The sequence below is a fragment of the Neopsephotus bourkii genome, unplaced genomic scaffold (genome assembly GCF_033783945.1).
Source record: "Neopsephotus bourkii isolate Nb327-2 ecotype Australia unplaced genomic scaffold, CSIRO-AGI_Nbou_v1 NB_1350, whole genome shotgun sequence".
Taxonomy (NCBI): Eukaryota; Metazoa; Chordata; class Aves; order Psittaciformes; family Psittacidae; genus Neopsephotus; species Neopsephotus bourkii.
In genome coordinates this window covers 5,337,616-5,354,873 of record NW_026901829.1, presented here as the reverse complement: position 1 = coordinate 5,354,873, position 17,258 = coordinate 5,337,616, and the positions used below count along the sequence as shown (strand labels likewise).

Genomic DNA, 17,258 nt, shown 5'->3' with positions numbered 1-17,258 from the left:
TTTTAACATCCTCATAGTTCCTCATGTCAGCTCTTCTAATGATTGGAACAAATAGGAAGAATTGAACTGGATTTTTCCTGCTATCATGTTCCTTCCTAAATGCCTCTCTCTTGTATTTGCAAGGTTTGGCTCTACAGATAGTCCTGAAGTACAAAAATATGTGGCCCTGGCACCTTACCTACTAACATATCCGAGTCTTGCCGGACTTTTACAATGTTTACTACTACATTCCCCTGACTCCTCAGATAACTGTGGGTTCTCTAAAGTGCCCCTCATTATAAATTCTAATATGAAGAGCAAACATATCACTAGTCATTCAACAGATTCCATAATTGTTCAATTAACACAATGTTAAAGTCTTCAAGTACAGGTTCTTTAAGAAATTATATAGCTTATTGCACTGTTATTTTAACACAACTCCCAACCCTGTTTACTAAAAATGCCACTGTCAGTCAATAACACAGGCTTTCTTATTATTAAAGGTTCTGTGCAGTTCTAGACAATGTTAAGAAAAGCAATTTTCTTGTAATTTCACAAATAGACTTGTATGAACATCTTCTCCTTTCAAATAACAACTGTGATTTTATCAAATAATCAATGGGTGATTTCTTAATATCATTTTTTTTTGACAGGCTGAGAGAGATGGGGTTGTTCAGCCTGGAAAAGAGAAAGCTCAGGGGACACCGTATAGCAGCCATCCTGTACCTAAAGGGGGCCTACGAGAAATCTAGAGAAGGACTTTTTACAAGATCATGTAGTGACAGGACAAATGGTTTTAAACTGGAAGACAGGAGATTTTGATTAGATATTAAGAAGAAATTCTTCACTATGAGGGTGGTGAGGCACCGGCACAGGTTGCCCAGAGACGTTGCGGCTGCCCCATTCCTGGCAGTGTTCAAGGCCAGGTTGAATGGGGCTTGGAGCAACCTGGTCTAGTGGAAGGTGTCCCTGCCCATGGCAGAGGGGTTGGAACTAGATGATTTTTAAGGTCCCTTCCAACCCAAATCATTCTATGTGATTCTATATTGACTACAGAAGTGTCTTTGTAGACATAACACGTTTAAGTTTTCATGAGGTACGAGATTTTCATAACACATGAAAAGCTTTGGGCTCAAACCAAAGGAACTGGAAGCTTTTTTTAATAATTTCAAATCAATTGATTTTTGAGGCTCAGAAATGAAACTCTTTAGCAAACAATGTCCTTTAATACCACTAGGTGGGCACTTTATAGAAAGAATGAAACTGTCAATGCCTTTGTTGAAATACTAGTTTCTCTTCAAACTGGATTTTCAGAGGAAAAAAAAAAAAGCAGATCAGAAGCTCTCATTGCAATAGTAAGCTTAGGAAAATACCAGCTTTCTTGTACCCTATCACAAATGCTACTTTATCCTCCACAGAGGTTTTGAGAGGTGTTATTAAGATACAAACACCAGCCACTGTATCCAGTTTAATTTGTTCCAGGGGCTGCAGCAGCAAAACAGAAGAGAGGACCTGACCACCAGCACTTGGGATCCCCCAGCCCAAGGCTGGTCCCTGTGACTCAGGAGGAGCTTGTGAGCCTTGGCAAGAACTGCTGCTGTTGTTTCTGTGCTGAGAACAGCTTGCAGGGGTAGGAAGAGGGCATGAGGAAAACAAGCAAAGTGGCTGCCCTTCAGCAGTATTAATCCAGTTACGCCACATGAACTTAAATACTAAGCTAAGCTCCCAGTTACATGAATGAAAGCAGGAATGATCCACCCCATAAGAAGCTGTGTTTCTGGAGCATGGAATCATCGTGCTCTATGTACAGGGGGTGTGTAGGGATCTGTGTGTGTCTCGATCTAAGGCTATTTGTGAGAATCAGGGTATTATTCCTGTGGAGTGGTTAATAACTGCTGGAATGTGGTAAAGATCAGCTGCACCTGACTAAAAAAAATCTCGGTACTCAGCCCCCACTGCAGGGTCAGGAGAGCTGGATACTCGCTAACCTCCAAAGAGGTTGTAGTGTACAGATACTCTGCAGAATTGCTGCTGTCATGGTGTTGTCGTCCAAAGGCTGGATAATGCCCAAATGTGGTTGTAGAGCTGTACACTGCTGCAGCACACCATTCTGGTGATGCTGTTTATCTCCCTCTTAGAAAGTGTGAAGCCCAGTCCACCCTTGCAGCCAGAATGATCTTGTGTGAAACTCCAGGGAATGTCAGGCTACTTACTCTGGTTCTGTGAGGGGAGTTGTCTCATTTGGCTCATTTACAGGACTCCCATCTTCATGATTGGTAATTCTTTCATCCTCTGTTCTCATTTCCACTATTGGCTCTTTTGATCCATCCTTCCTAAAAATTTTAAAAGAGTCTTAGTCTTATATCATCACATAACCACATACATTGCATATAAATAATTACCATGATCCTTTCTCTCAAAAGTCGGCAAAGAAAAGGCAGAACTAATTATCAGTGACTAACACCACTGAGACACATTTAACAGCTTGTTCCCAATTCCTTGAAGTCTTCAAAGCAGCCTGTATCTATGGTTACTTGCCTAACTCCAAAACATCATGGATTAGCATCTCAAAAGAGCATTTTGTTTATGACTAAATAATCAGATGATGGCCTCTTCATGGCAATAGATGTAAACTTTGCTAACCTAGTATAATAAATATAGGACTTGATGCCTAGTTATGCTCGAACTTTTTAGGCAGTATAAAGAGCCTTTATATTAGTATACATACTGCAGAACTCTAATATCCTGGACTGTGACAATCCAGCTGCTAAAACAGCATAAAGAGCACTTGTGTGATAAGAATCTAGCCCCTTCTGCTTGCACTAGTGGAAGAAACTCTTTGTTTCTATGTCATATTTCCCCCACTTTAGGAACAAATGCTAGTCTTTCACATGTAAGCAAAAGAATAACTTTTGTGCTAATTGGACAATGGAAGATGGAGCAGTATTGTCATTATGCTTTTGTTGATAATCATAGAACAGGTTTGGGTTGGAAGGGACTTTTAAAGGTCTTCTAGTCCAACCTAGGACTGCAAGAGCAGGGACATCTTCAAGTAGATGAACTTGATTTCCAGGGATGGGGCACCTACCACTTCTCTGGGCAACCTGCTCCAGTGTTTCACCACCCTTGTCATAAAAAAGTTCTTCCTTATGTTCAATGTAAATCTATGCTCTTTCACTTTAAAACCATTACCCCTTGTCTCCTCTCAACAGACCCTGATAAAAAGTCTGCTCCATCTTTCTTATAAGCCCCCTTTAGGTACTGGAAGCTGCTGTAAGTTCTTCCTGGAGCTTTCTCGTCTCCAAGCTGAACAACCCCACCTCTCTTAGCCTGTCTTCATAGAAGAGGTGCTCCAGCCCTCTCATCATGTTCATGGGCCTCCTCTGGACTTGATTTAACAGACCCACTTCCCCCTTGTGTTGGGGCCTCAGAGCAGAATGCAGTACTGCAGGTGGGCTCTCAAGAACAGAGTTGAGCAGGAGAATCACCTCCTTCAACCACCTTTCTTTTGATGCAGCCCAGGACATAGACAGCTTTCTGGGTTGCAAGTGCACACTGCTGGCTCATGTCCACCTTTTCATTCACCAGTATCCCCAAGTCCTTCTCTGCTCTCAATAATATGGCCATGATATGGAAATAGCTACTTAGTGCTACAGAAGTATTAATAATATTAAACTAACTAACTTGCATATAATTTTAATCTTAAAAGGTAGATGAAAGGATACCCAAGATATATTTGATATTTCCAAATAAAAAAACTCTTTCCATGTAAATATTTCATCCCTATTCCTGTCATCAGATCAGGAATTGTATCCTGGAACTTCATCAGCCACAGTCTGGAAATACAGGGTAACTGAGTTACAGATGAATAATTACTTTTATATTTAACAGACTATTACCTGGACCTGTGATATTCTAGAAGAAGTCAGACTGCTATGTGCCATAGCAAAGAACTAGTTAAACGCTTGTCCAATTCATATCTCTCTGTTCAACAGGTTGTTACAACTGCAATAATCCAACTTCTCAGAAAGTACCTTGAAAACTCTACTGTCTTCTGGAAGGTATCCTCAAGGAAAGTCTTTGTAGGTTAAAAAATGTCTGGCACAAATACATGTGTAGGCAAGAAGACTAGAAGATTCTGGTTATTTAAAAAAAAACAACAAACAAACCCAAACCAACAATCCAACCCTGCATGTGCTTCTTCACTTCTGTAAGTGAAATTCTACTTTAAGATACACAAATGGTTACAATGCTGATTTCTGTTGATGAGACACAAAATTGTCATGATTACCTCACATCTGTCAAAAGATTACAGATTGCATAGGACTGCTGGAGGGAATAAGAAGTTCAACTTTGTTTGTATGTCTAAAGTTTTACAGATGAACATAGATTATTGCATGACGAAAACTTAAAAAGGACATTATTTGCAAACAGCATTCATATAGGACTGAAGCACTGCAAAACACTTAAAAATTCCACAGAAGGGAAAGTGATTTGTAGGAAATGCATGACATAGTTTTCATTTCAGGTGTCTGCATGTTACATGCATTGTACCATCTCCATTCATTACATATGAAACATAATTACTAACTCTCTATATATCCTACAATCAAAATGTAACATACAACTCTACCATAAACCCACTCAAAGATTCAGAATGCAAACTGACATATTTAAAACACAGAGATGTCAGTGTCTTTTAGGGAATAGCAGTTGGCATGAAATAAATTCAAATTCTGACTCTTCAAGCCTGCCTTGAAATTTCAGCCTCACAGTTTATTTATGCAGATTACATGCTAAAATAAGAACAGTCCCAAATTCTAAGACAGATTGACTGAAGATCATCCCAACAAGGAAAGAAATCTAATTAAATATGGTAGTTGTTCTTGCAAAATAAGTGTCATGGAGGAATTAATGTTAAGTGACCAGGCTTTATGCTTTTCTGGGAGAGCATGGAATGTCATTTGGGTATGAAATGAGAGAGCAAGGTATAAACTACTGCTAAGTGACATTTGCAACTTTAGCTCCATAAAGTCTTCCTATTCAGGGATTGGAAAATTAAAACATAAACTGAAGTGCTGTGTTCAACAGGAAAGAACAGCCAAGTCAGAGTCAGAAGCTTCTCAACTTGATTCTATTGACCTGGACATGCTAGCTTCATGCCACAGAAAAAATACTTTCTTTTCTTACTGTAAGCTGTGGAGAATTAGGAAATGTCTATTTTATGACATAACTTCTATTCAGAAGCATTATTTGATCTGGTTTTGTTCCATGGAGCTGTTTCCAAAGGCTTGAGAACCCAACTAAGAAATGATTACCTAGGAAAGACATAGTCTCTTGAATCCCAATAGTCAGAATTAAAACCAGAAAAGACACAACTAAAAACAAAGAAGCTTGATACAGCTATGAATAACGAGGGCTGCAAAATCTGATCTCCCAGGCATGACTACTAGGAGAGCTACAGCACACAGGAAGATAGCATTCTCACAAACATTACAGTGTATGCGTAAGAAATCTATGAGATGAACATAATGAGGTAATTAAGCATTTCTTAAGTAAAAAAATGGGACTGCCTAAACCGAGAGACTGTAAGTAATCCTCTTTCTGCTTACCTTTGGAAAACCCTGTAAATTCTGGGTCTTTAAAGTACCATTACCTCATGCAATCAGTACTTGAATTGTTTTGCCAGAGATCTCACTATCCACTCTTATCATTTAAGGGAACATATTTGCACATAAATGATCAGTTTATTCACATTTGTTTGATGAATTAGCCACTACATGGGTGTTTGTGAGGATGACTGTTTATTCCCCACTTATGTCTAGCAATCATTGACTGTTGCTATGAAGAACAATAACGGTCCTGAGCGTTTCACGCACATGCAGCTCAGCACTCTTGTTTTTAAAAATCAACAATCTTTTTATTCTTAAAGTCTATGGGCAAGAAACAAGATTTTCCATGTGAGAAGAAAAACTCCTTCACAGATTTTCTATAATACTATGTCCTTCACTCCCAGATTTACTGGCACTGCCACAACCATGTGCTGAGGTTTTGGGTATTAGCAGCTCAAAGATGGATTTGTAGAAATAGAGTTAAAATGATCTGTTCCTCATGGACCAAAGATGTGCCTATAACTTACTGAATTGCAATTGATTTCCTTTGTGTGAAGCTGTACAAAAATGCCATCTTAAGGTGAGGTATTTTAAATGACTTTTTGTGCCCATTTTTTGTTTTAAGGCAACATTTGACCACAAACAATTCTATACATTTCAGAGGAACACTTTCCAAAGTAATAGAAACATTTTATTAATTCCCTTTGCCATGCCACAAAATGCCCATGAAGTTAATATAAGTTGGAAAGCCAAGTTTCTTTTAACGAAGTTTCCAAAATATGTGATTAATACTCACAAGTAAGCGGCCTTTCCTTCTTCCAGTTCTTTGCTTTTTCCACTCGAACCACTTTTTTTCCCACAGATCCTCCTGGTGATGCACATTAGCAATCCACATTGTCGTACAAAGAAGCAGGTAACATCAGTCACAACCAGGATTAACAAAAGGGCTGCCACTCCCAGGCCAATGACAGCACCAAGTCCAAGACCATTAAAAAGAGTGTCTTGAAGGAAAGAAAATTAAAATTTATTAATAAAATTCAACCAAAACAACAGCATCTCATGAAGCTTTTAAGCTGTTGACCAAGAAGCTAAATGATATTTAGAAAAGGACCATTCAGAAATTAATGGAAATAAACAGTCTTGAAGATTAAGGATGTATACAACTTAAAAAAAAAAAAAAACACAAAAAAATATTTCTATATAATATTTTCCCATTGCCAAAATTCCAATATGGTCACATCTTAACATTCCAAGACTAAAATTATCAACATGCAGCCTAAGAAAAACGTTTTAAATGTTCAACATAATAGTTGATATAAGCTGTTGTTTTTCACTTTTCAAATCAAATTAATTATCAGGGGTGCCAAGCAGAACTATGAAAGGGTTAAGAGAGTGCCAAAGCAGTGTTTATTCTTGTAAAGGTCATTTTCTGAATTAAAATAGAATTCAAAAGTCTTAAAAGAAGATAATTAAAGCTATCTAATCTGCCAACAGCTGCAGTCTGAAATAAATAAATATGAGGAAACTATGGATATTATCAAATGGTTATAGGGTTAAGACCTCATTTTGTATAGTCTTGTACATTGAAAATACATTCATACACTTCAAAATGGACATATTCCCCACCTGATCTTGTTTGCTTTATTTTTATTATGAAAGCTGATGCTTAGTTAATTTTAGTTCATTATGAATCTCAGAAAAAAATACTTTGTTTTGATGCACTGACATTTCCATAACAGACAGTAATGCTATAGACTGTTTTGAATAGTGTCATTCTCAGAACAACTACTGTGCTTGTGAACTCAGATAACCCTTATATAGGAGATAACTTGTATCTTATCATTAAACTGGGCAAAAAAAAAAGTTCATCCACACATCTAATTCAAGAAGGTCTCAGTCTTGCTTAGAAATTGGCTAGAGACAATTGCCTTGTGTGATGCTATGTTCTGAGTGAACTCCTCAGGGGAATGGAACTGGTTTTTGTGTACGCTGGTTGCTCACTTAGTGTTACCATGCCTTGAGTGATGCATGAGTCAGCAGTGCAGTGGTGCATATCCATTTGCAGCTGTACCTATACCTGTTGCTGGAATAGGAGCAAGATTTTTTTGACAGGAGATTACTTGAATAATATTATAACAAACACCAAACCATAGTATAATGTAATACATTAACTGTTTTAATGGGCCCCTACTGTCATCTTTCTCTTTTAATTCTTCCGCCTTCCTGATACACTGGGGACAGTTTTAAAATTAAGAATATAATTTCAGATTTCATATTTCTTCTCAAATAACTTTTAAAAAAATGTCTATTTACCCTTTGAAATATAATTTAAAAAATATTTTCCTGAGGACTTCTAAATCAGTACATACTAACAGAAATACACGTTGTTAGACTACGTGATAGAACACTTAAATGGAAAAGAAAAACTTTTTTCACAAGAAGGGAAACATTTGACTTAGGTAATTGCTTGCATTGTTTATTATATGAGTTTTATTATTATAGAACTGTTTCTCAGAATGCTATTATGCAGTAAGCCAGAATCCAATGTATCTATTTACATGGATGGATAGGCAGACAAACAGACAGATATTGCTTTACGTTACATTGCTTTCAGAAGACTTAAAAAAAACCTCTATATAAATAACAATATTACTTATGGGTTTAGGGGTTTAAACTTAAACCGGGGAAGTTCAGGTCAGATATAAGGAAGTTCTTTACTGTGAGCGTGGTGAGGCACTGGAACAGGCTGCTCAAGGAAGTGGTAAATTCTCCATCCCTGGCAATGTTTGAGGCCAGGTTGGACAGAACCTTGAGCAATATAGTTTATTGTGAGGTGTCCCTGCCCATGGCAGAGGGCTGGAACTAGGTGATCTTAAGGTGCTTTCCAACCCAAACCATTCTGGGATTCTATGAGTCTAAAAATAATGGCACAACAATGAAATTATGTATTGTTTATGAATTTGCCCTGTCAGAAATGTTGGAAGTTAACATCTCAAATGAAGTAATTTTCTTTCTTGTTTTTAAAATCAACATCCCAATTTAAATATTATAATTTCTGCTAACTCTTCCAAAACTCGCTTTACCCATGCATCCACCCATCTATTTGATGACTTCCTATGTATACTTCATTTGCGCCTACCAGTCTGAATTGTCAGGAATATAAATAGAGATCTAATTCAGTTTATTGAAAAGCTCATATGTTTCAACAGTTACAATACCGTTAAATTATGCCGTCTAGTTCTAGAGACCTTACAGAGCCAAGCTTTCCTCTATAACCCTTTTCAACCACTAAACAGAACGTGGAAGAGAAAAAATAGGGTAGTATGATCCGTATTTTAAAGGGACTTGGGATGGCTGTGTTGATGTTGTGTTTTTAGGGTGGGGTTTGGTTTTTTTTTCTTTTTTAAATTCAGTGTTAAGATACATTTTTCACTTCCAGTATCGCTGGAACATTGTGATGTGACAAGCTTCACACCCCGAATGATTTAGTGAGAGAAATGCCTACACAATATTTTCACTGGCAAGTGAAGGAAATGTTTATAGTAACAATATTGCTCCTATGTGCAATGATATACATATTTATTTGCAATAGCTGTAAGGAAGACTTTAAGTCTAATCTTGGTATTGGTGAAATATCTGAGACCTAATTATTTGACTGCTGCATATCTTTCTAGCTCTTTATGATTGATAATTTCCTTTTCATCAGCACCCTTACTACTGCCCTACGTGTCCCAAGTCTTATTTTCCCTCCTTGCAACCCATTTGTTCATACAGGTTTCTGCTTCACAATGTTTTAAAGTATGATTTCTTATGATTGCCAATACTTTTCCAACATTTCTTTCCTTTATCTCCCACATCCCAAAGAGCGACAGGAATGTTGCTGCACCTTACAGTGTGTTGAAAGGTATTGCTGTCATCAGCCTTCTCACCTTGTCTTAGGCTCTTTATGTACTTTCTTCTTCTGAAGACAGACAGAAATTGGACTGGTTTGTATTTTAAAAGTGTATGTGTTATGGTTTATTTTTAATATTAACTAAAATATATACAAATTTTTTAAAAAGTTAATCTTTGGCTTCTGTTCTTAAACTGCTGCAACATTGAAGCAGTTTATCTGCTCCTACAGAAGTCAGTTATAAAAGTAATGACAATAAATACTGAAGCAGATTTAGGCCTGTCCTGACTACTTTCAAAAACCATATCCTAATACATCTATGATATCAAAACTGGGAAATTTTGTCTCAATATCTTATGACATCAACAGAAGTACTAATTCTGTGACTGGATGAAAAATTAATGTCATACTACATATAGCCTTTCAACCAACTTTGCAAAACACAGTTGTTAACAAAAAAGTTTTGCCCTAAATTGAACTGAAGTCAACTTTACTGTAACAATTTTTTAATGATACACAAAAATACGTTATAAGTAGCAATGATTTTAAACGTTTCTTTGTTTTGTTTGTGTTTTTTACAGTGATCCAATATGTACTAAATGGACTCAAAATACTAGTTCTGCTTTGTGCTCTACAACAATAATTTATGTATTTTTTTCCCTAGTTGAAAACACACTTATTTGAAATCTTTAAAAATCAATGTTAAAGTGAATGAATCAGTTATTAATAGTTTTGTGAAAAGGTTTATTGTACACCTTAGTAATCTAATCATAGTTTAGTCTTTTAAAACACTGCTTGAAAAAACAAAATTGTGTAAGTTCCATAGTCATGAATAAACTTTAATTATAATATTTAAAAAATATGACCCATTTTAAATGCCATGACTTGTGTTACATAAATGTGGTAAAAATAATATAATATACCTTCTCATGATAATGAAGGAAACTGCTAACTTTAAACAAAGTCACTTAATTCTTCCATTTCATTCTTCAAACAAGTGCTTATCAATGAATACTTACGGATATATCTAAAACTTTCAGAAATGCAATAAAAAGAATTGAAGCAAGTTTCTATAAATGTCATGGAAAGTGCTGGCAATTATCAAGTTCTCATTTATTGACTAGGTTGTATTTCTAACGTCTATTACAATAATTGAGCATTTTTGCTCATATCATTTTTTGAATAGGAAAGAGCAATGAAGAACTTGGCAAGTAAAACAGAATTTCCCAGTGAAGAAAACTAACTGGTCCTTCAAATGTAAATTCAGAGTTAATTCCTTTAGGGAGTCTGTATTAGGTACTGTAAAGGGATGCAGGTGTAGAGAGAAACACACCATCTACAGTGCACAGGTACTTCGTACCTGGAAAACTAAAACAGTTGTTTCTGCACAAAGACACAGAAACTTAATATACAACATTCATATATTTCGCCTGATGCTACATGAATGTAAACATAAATTTCTCTGACAGAATTTCTCTGTACTCTTACAGAATCACATTGTGTATATTCAAATGCTGATGTAACAAATGCTGATCTACTTGCAGACTATGCAAGTACTCTGCCTGAGCAGTGGGTTTGGACAAGATGACCTCCCAGGGTCCCTTTCAACCTCGTTCAGTGATTCTAAGTTTTGTTGAAAAAAACCCCAAGCTAGCACTGCTTTGTGCCTTTCTTCTTTTCCCCTTCTCCTCTGAAGGCATGCGTTAAAGGAAAGATGAAAGATGATTCTACATAGCACTTAACCTTTTAGAGTCATTTACATTTTTACAAAAAAAAGAAAGCAAGATAAAACCCATTTTCCTATGCTCATACAGTAGCACAAGGCAGCTACATTGGATCTTTTGAGAATGAATATGCAAGGATATTATGCATAAGTTTGTCCTGTCTTTCAGGTCAGTCTGAAGCTAAAGTAGTTGAAAATTATGAGCTAGAGAACGAATTTGAAAATATTGGACTGGGTACTGACAGAAAAAAATTGTACTTTTGTTTATCACCTTCTTGAACTGCGCTGTTGTACTAAGTCTTAAAAAAGGTTGCCCAATCATGATGGTTATTTCTGCTCTGTATATGGACATTGTCTTTGACTTTATATCTGATCTGGAACTTACTTAGAATCAAAGGCTTACAAGATGTATATACTTATTCAAAACCTCTAAAAAGACAGAAAACATAGATCTACAAAATTAGCATTCACTGATGAGCATCCAAACAATCATAACATAGTACGAAGAAGTTAAAAAGCTCTACAAGGTTTTACTACCAGTTACTGTTGTAATGGTGGAAGGCCAAGACCATTGCTAGAACAACCACTGCCAAGCTACAGATCTGGAGAAGGGAATAAAAAAGGGGATACACATCTGAACAACAATCATATAATGATAAAAAAATGGCAAACCCCAAAAGATTTCCCAGATATGTTACAGAATTCCAGACTGGTAACATGCATCTATAATACAAGTTAACCCCAGCTATAAAAATGTATACAATCACTATGAGGTGGGTGTTGGAGGCAGGGTATATCAAATACTCCAAGTACAGCTCTTCATTTTAATCATTGCAACTATTCATTTGTTTCCAGATGCTTTGAAATGCTTCCTTTATTTATTTTCTTTGGGGATATAAGTACATTCAACTTTGCACAAAATAACTGGAAATAATTTCTCAACTGCTGACAGCTAAAAGAAGCCATTCTTCTTTTATAAATAATTGTTTGGTATTTCATTGACTTTTAATGCTTTACATTTTCTTGTATTGAAAATGGACATACCTAAAGTGTGGGACTTGCATAGCTTTGCTCACTGACTCTGAAAGCATGTTCCTCCTTAATTTTCCAACATGAAATGTCTAAGAGGGGTTTAAATGGAGCAGTTAGAGTTCTCCAGCTCCTTTGCTGCAGCTGATCAGGACTTTATGACACCTAGCAATCTTACAAGTTACAGGTGCCCAGACTTAACCCTATCTTAGGTAGCATGTGAAAGTCGCATGTACCTAGTTTTTTTTTTTGTGAGAAGAGTATATTAGAAAAGGAAGCATTTCTTAGCTTTGTACAAGATCTTCCATTACTAAGCACTCATGTACCTTACTGAGATAAAAACAATGGCAGGTAAAAACGGAGAAAACAACCAAAGATCCCTCCCTGCTACCCAAATTTGCTCCAATACTTTAGCTGCCACAGCCAAACCTGTGTGAGCTGCTTTTAGCAATTTAAACCAATAAAACTTGGCTCTTGAGCCAGGTCAGTGCCCAGAAGCTACATGTCTACCTTCAGATGAAATAGAAAATCAATAGTTGCAGCATCAACTTTTAATAAATTATGATGATTTTATGCAATATTTGCTGGTGAAACATATGATGCAAGAGACCATGACAGTCTTCTCTATCCCATCCCTTAATACAGAAAGATGCTAACAAGCTTATAATCGACATTAATTTTAATGCTTTTTCTTCCTCAGTGATTTTCCCTATAACATTCTGCTAGAACCGACACGGCTGAAGGGCAGTGTACAACCACATGAGGATATGTGCTCTGTACTGCATGACTAATATGTTCTGACAGATATGCTTGACACACAGCTTTGAAAAATAAGGGGATAGTATTATTGATCCTGAAGTAACTATCTAAATAGAAGATTTCCTCTAACTTTCTTCCACCCATAAATAACGTATCTTCATTTTCTACTATGTCCAGTGAAATCTGAGCCTGATTGCAGAGCAGTTTCAATGGTTTCACTGGCAGCAAAAGGAAGCATAAAGAAGAGGCTGTATACTACAGAAAACAATGCACAGGAGGGATGGGCATTCACAGTCAGGAGAGTCTGTGGTGCCACCAGGATTATCCGTTACAGAAATGCTGTGAGCTACTGAAATGAGCATGCCTAAAATGGTATCTATCAGAAATGCTATGCTTTTCGATACTTATGTGAATGAGGGAGCTATCTATCATGGCAGAGATACTCTTGCCAACAATTTTTCTGAAATTATATTTTTCTTCTCAATTTTAAAGAAAAATCCCTTTTGGTAGACTCTTTCTGGGTACTGAGTAAAGTAGGACTTCAGTTCTCATCTGCACTAATGGCCTTTTACAGTATTTTTATATGAAGGTGTCTTAAACAAGGTATATATGAAATAGCTAGATAAAACAAATACTGTAACTAGCAACTTGAGTGTTCTTGTCAACAATGCCTTTTCCATGTCCACGGAAGTATGAGAAGGAAAGTAGGCTCTATTAGCTAGAAAAAGTATGCTGGGTTTTGAAAATACTCTTTGAAGTTTACTATTTTTTTAAGCAAAGTTTTTAAAAATTATTCCTGCCATCATCAAACTATCCCTAAGTAGCCTTCAGAAGCAATTCTAATGTGCCTGAAGAATTATCAGGTAGCTACTGCCCCTTTTTTCATGCATTTACTCAGCCACTGCGGGAAAGAGTATTTTTTTACCTTTGCCTACTTTCATGGGAAGCCCCAAAGAAAAGTGAGCAGAAAGATCCCAGCCCTCCTGTGCATTGAGGGGGAGAGGTTGCACGACAACAGCAGCTTTGTGTAGTTTGTGGCTCTACACACAGGTTTTAGAATGTCTTGGGGAAATGAGAATGTTTCTGTGTCCCAGTTTCTTCCATTCAAACTGACAGCAGATTTACTGAACATGTCTCTTGGAGGAATTTCTAAGAACCTGTGCAGATTAATTAAGATTGACAGGGGGATTGAAAACATACACTTATGTGTGGTTTCAGTACTGCTGTAACATAAAAGGATAAATTATTTCAACTGTGTTATTTAGGAGAATTCAAAATCACGCTGTGCACATTCCACAGACACCTGAGAATTTTTTGCATCTTTATACTGGATGACAGCTGTAACCAGAGTACTGTAGGCAGGAGACTTGAAAAAAAGATCTAACTATGTTGGGACTGTATCTGAATTGATAAACTCTTTCAGATTTGACAGCACTTCCTTATAGCTCTTTCAGACAAATGTAAATGCAAACACTAGAGTGTTGAGTATTACTCAGGATACTCTATTTAAAATGTATAATTATTTTATAGCATTAGCTACAAAAAGAGAAGTTATAATAAGTATTGCCAGCATATGGTACATGTTTTTATTTTAAATAGTTGCACTGGTGCAATTGCAGGTCTCAGCGGAGTTGTACTTGCTGTAAAAATGTCTTGTACCATTACAGCTCTCCCCAGGATTAAAACATCTGCCTTTTGGGATACAATTGTTTCAAGCAGGAAGGTTAAATCAGTATGGTTCTAGTGCTCAGGCTGCATATTTATACAGGTATTTCACTACTTGCCCCATTAGAGGCGCAGCAACTAACATGAACAAAACTAAGAACTGAGGATTTAATGATTAATTAATGATTTGTTGGTTTTGTGTGGGATTTGGAGAAAACAATTGGAGTTTTATTATTGAAACAAAAATACTGACACAATCTTAGAAAAACTCTTCAGTTACAAAATAGTTAATGTAGATAATACCAGAAAACCATCATTCATCAGTAATAAAGAAAATACAGATAGAAATGCTTTAAGTCAGTTTTCTTTATTACGAAAATGAAGACAGAAATTGCATAAACTAAGATGAACTTTGAACAACAGATGAAAGATTCACGAAGTTACATTTCTTGACAATGTGTTTGGAAAGACGCTGAGGGACATTACATTTATACTATGCACACGTTCTTCAGGAAGAAAGCAGAGAGATGACAGCAAGTACTGCATGCATGAAAGAAATCAGTGGAGCAAAATTGTAGTGAAAAATAAACAAGATGAAGAAAAAATGGCATTGTTTGACAAATTAAGATAAACTACTTTAAACCCAGATTTTTTTTCTTGCCTTTCATACTGTTTTTGAAAACAGAAACTTACAGAACCTGCAGTGCTTGCAATATTTTTCACGCTAGTAGTATTTTAGTACACTGCATATATTTTCAAATGTATTTTGTTGGAAAAATACACTGAGTAAGGAAGGTTTACTTTGCTAGTAATTACAGCTCACTTAACATGTATTATAATTAAAATGATGTAAAATTAAAATATTCACTAGAAAATGCCTCTACAAATATGTTAAACATAAACTAAATATACAGAACTATTAATAAGGATATCATACAACCTAATGGGACCATGGTGGCAAAAACTACTACTGCAGTTTCTCAGAACATATAAAAATGGATATTACTACCTCAGTTGCTAGTTGATGTACATTTTTCAAGCTGCTATTTGATCTCATTCTTGTAAAACATCTAAACTTAACATAGCTCTCAAGCATTCAGCTTCCATACAGCTACTGCTTCTAAACAGGCAAAGTTGCTAGATCTGCTGCAACAGGTATTTGACATCATTGGCTTTATTAGGATGTGGTCATTGGCATTACAAGGAATAGGATTTTCCCTGTGAGCTTCCATCACTTATATATTAAGCCCAATAAACAGGTACTAAATGGAAACTGAAGATTCCTTAGATGCCTGAAGAAATGGGATAGATGAAGTACAACGTAATAAACTCAAATGAACTCTAGATGCAGCAAAGATTTCAGCGATGTCTTTATATACCTCTGAAGCAACATTTGTCTTTATATTGTCCAAAATACTTCCTAAAAGAGGTTTTTCTTTTTTTATTATTTTTCTCCTAAAAATCATGAAATAATGAGCAATTAGAAGTCATCAATATACTGGACAATGAATAGAAGACTGGAGACTATTAGCACAATCAACAATTGTATAAAGATCTCCATTACGTCTTATAAAAAATATATTGTTTTGTTAGGTTTAATTATTTAACTTTACATTTGTGTACATGCGTGGACCTTTTAAATTTAGTCAATAAGATTTGCATGCTGGAAAGATAATGCATGGAAAGGCCCAGGAATCTCATTAAGTGTTGGTCATAATGTGGTTATTTATGGAATTAAACCTCTATATCTGTTTATCTTTTAAATACCTATTTTTCATATGCACATCACATTTTTAATGGCAGTTGTTGGCCTTGTACTTCCATTACAAAATTAAATGGAATGTTATTTTGTTGCTTGGTATGAGTATGTTTTGTACACCACATAAAAGCGCACAGAAATATTTTATTTCTGGGCAATACTCTTCCTATTTATCTGAACAGTAATTTATATTCTAATACTCTAAGAAATGATCACATTTTAATTGTATTGTGTAAATAATTTGATTCATGAATAATTTGTAAATGTTAGGAAGCTGTTGAAACTCCAGAAACAAGGAAAACAATAAGTAAAATCTGACTAGGACAGAAGCCAGCCTTAGACTCAAAATGTTGTAAATCAAAAGATTTAAAAAATACTGTTCCTTTGAGATATACTGCTATATCTCAGAATGATCATTACCCTTCTTAAGCTTCTGTGACACCAATTTGGATTTTAGGCATAAGTTCAGCATAGAATACTTTAGGACTTCAATCTAACAGATAGTTGAATATTAGCATTTCAAAATATGTGACAATTCTGAAAAACTGGTAACATTTTGCACTGTCAATCATAAGACCTAAAATGCCTTTTACAATTACTACATTTAAATGAACAAATTTACTTATCTAATATTTAAGTACTAATGACAGCAGAACATTAAATTCAATTTGTGAAGACATTCATCCTTTTAATACAGTTTAAACTACAATTTTAAAACTGTTCAGTATATACCTACCAATTATAATTTAATTTGCAAATGTCTCTTTTCACTTTTTCCTCATTCTGGTCTGTAGAGAGACAAGATATTAAAATTTTCTGTATCTTCCTACAGATTGTAAA

General features: G+C 35.7%; 1 protein-coding gene across 1 annotated transcript in view; it reads right to left on the bottom strand.

Annotated features, from left to right (window-relative positions):
- Positions 1-2,188: 2,188 nt before the first annotated feature.
- Positions 2,189-17,258, bottom strand: part of NCAM2 (neural cell adhesion molecule 2) — a 280,251-nt gene continuing 265,181 nt past the window's right edge. Inside the window, exons 16-17 of the mRNA XM_061366718.1 lie at positions 6,388-6,592; positions 2,189-2,312 (exon numbers count right to left, since the gene is read on the bottom strand). Of these exons, the coding sequence (XP_061222702.1) occupies positions 2,189-2,312; positions 6,388-6,592 (329 nt within the window). The remainder of the gene's footprint in view (positions 2,313-6,387; positions 6,593-17,258) is intronic.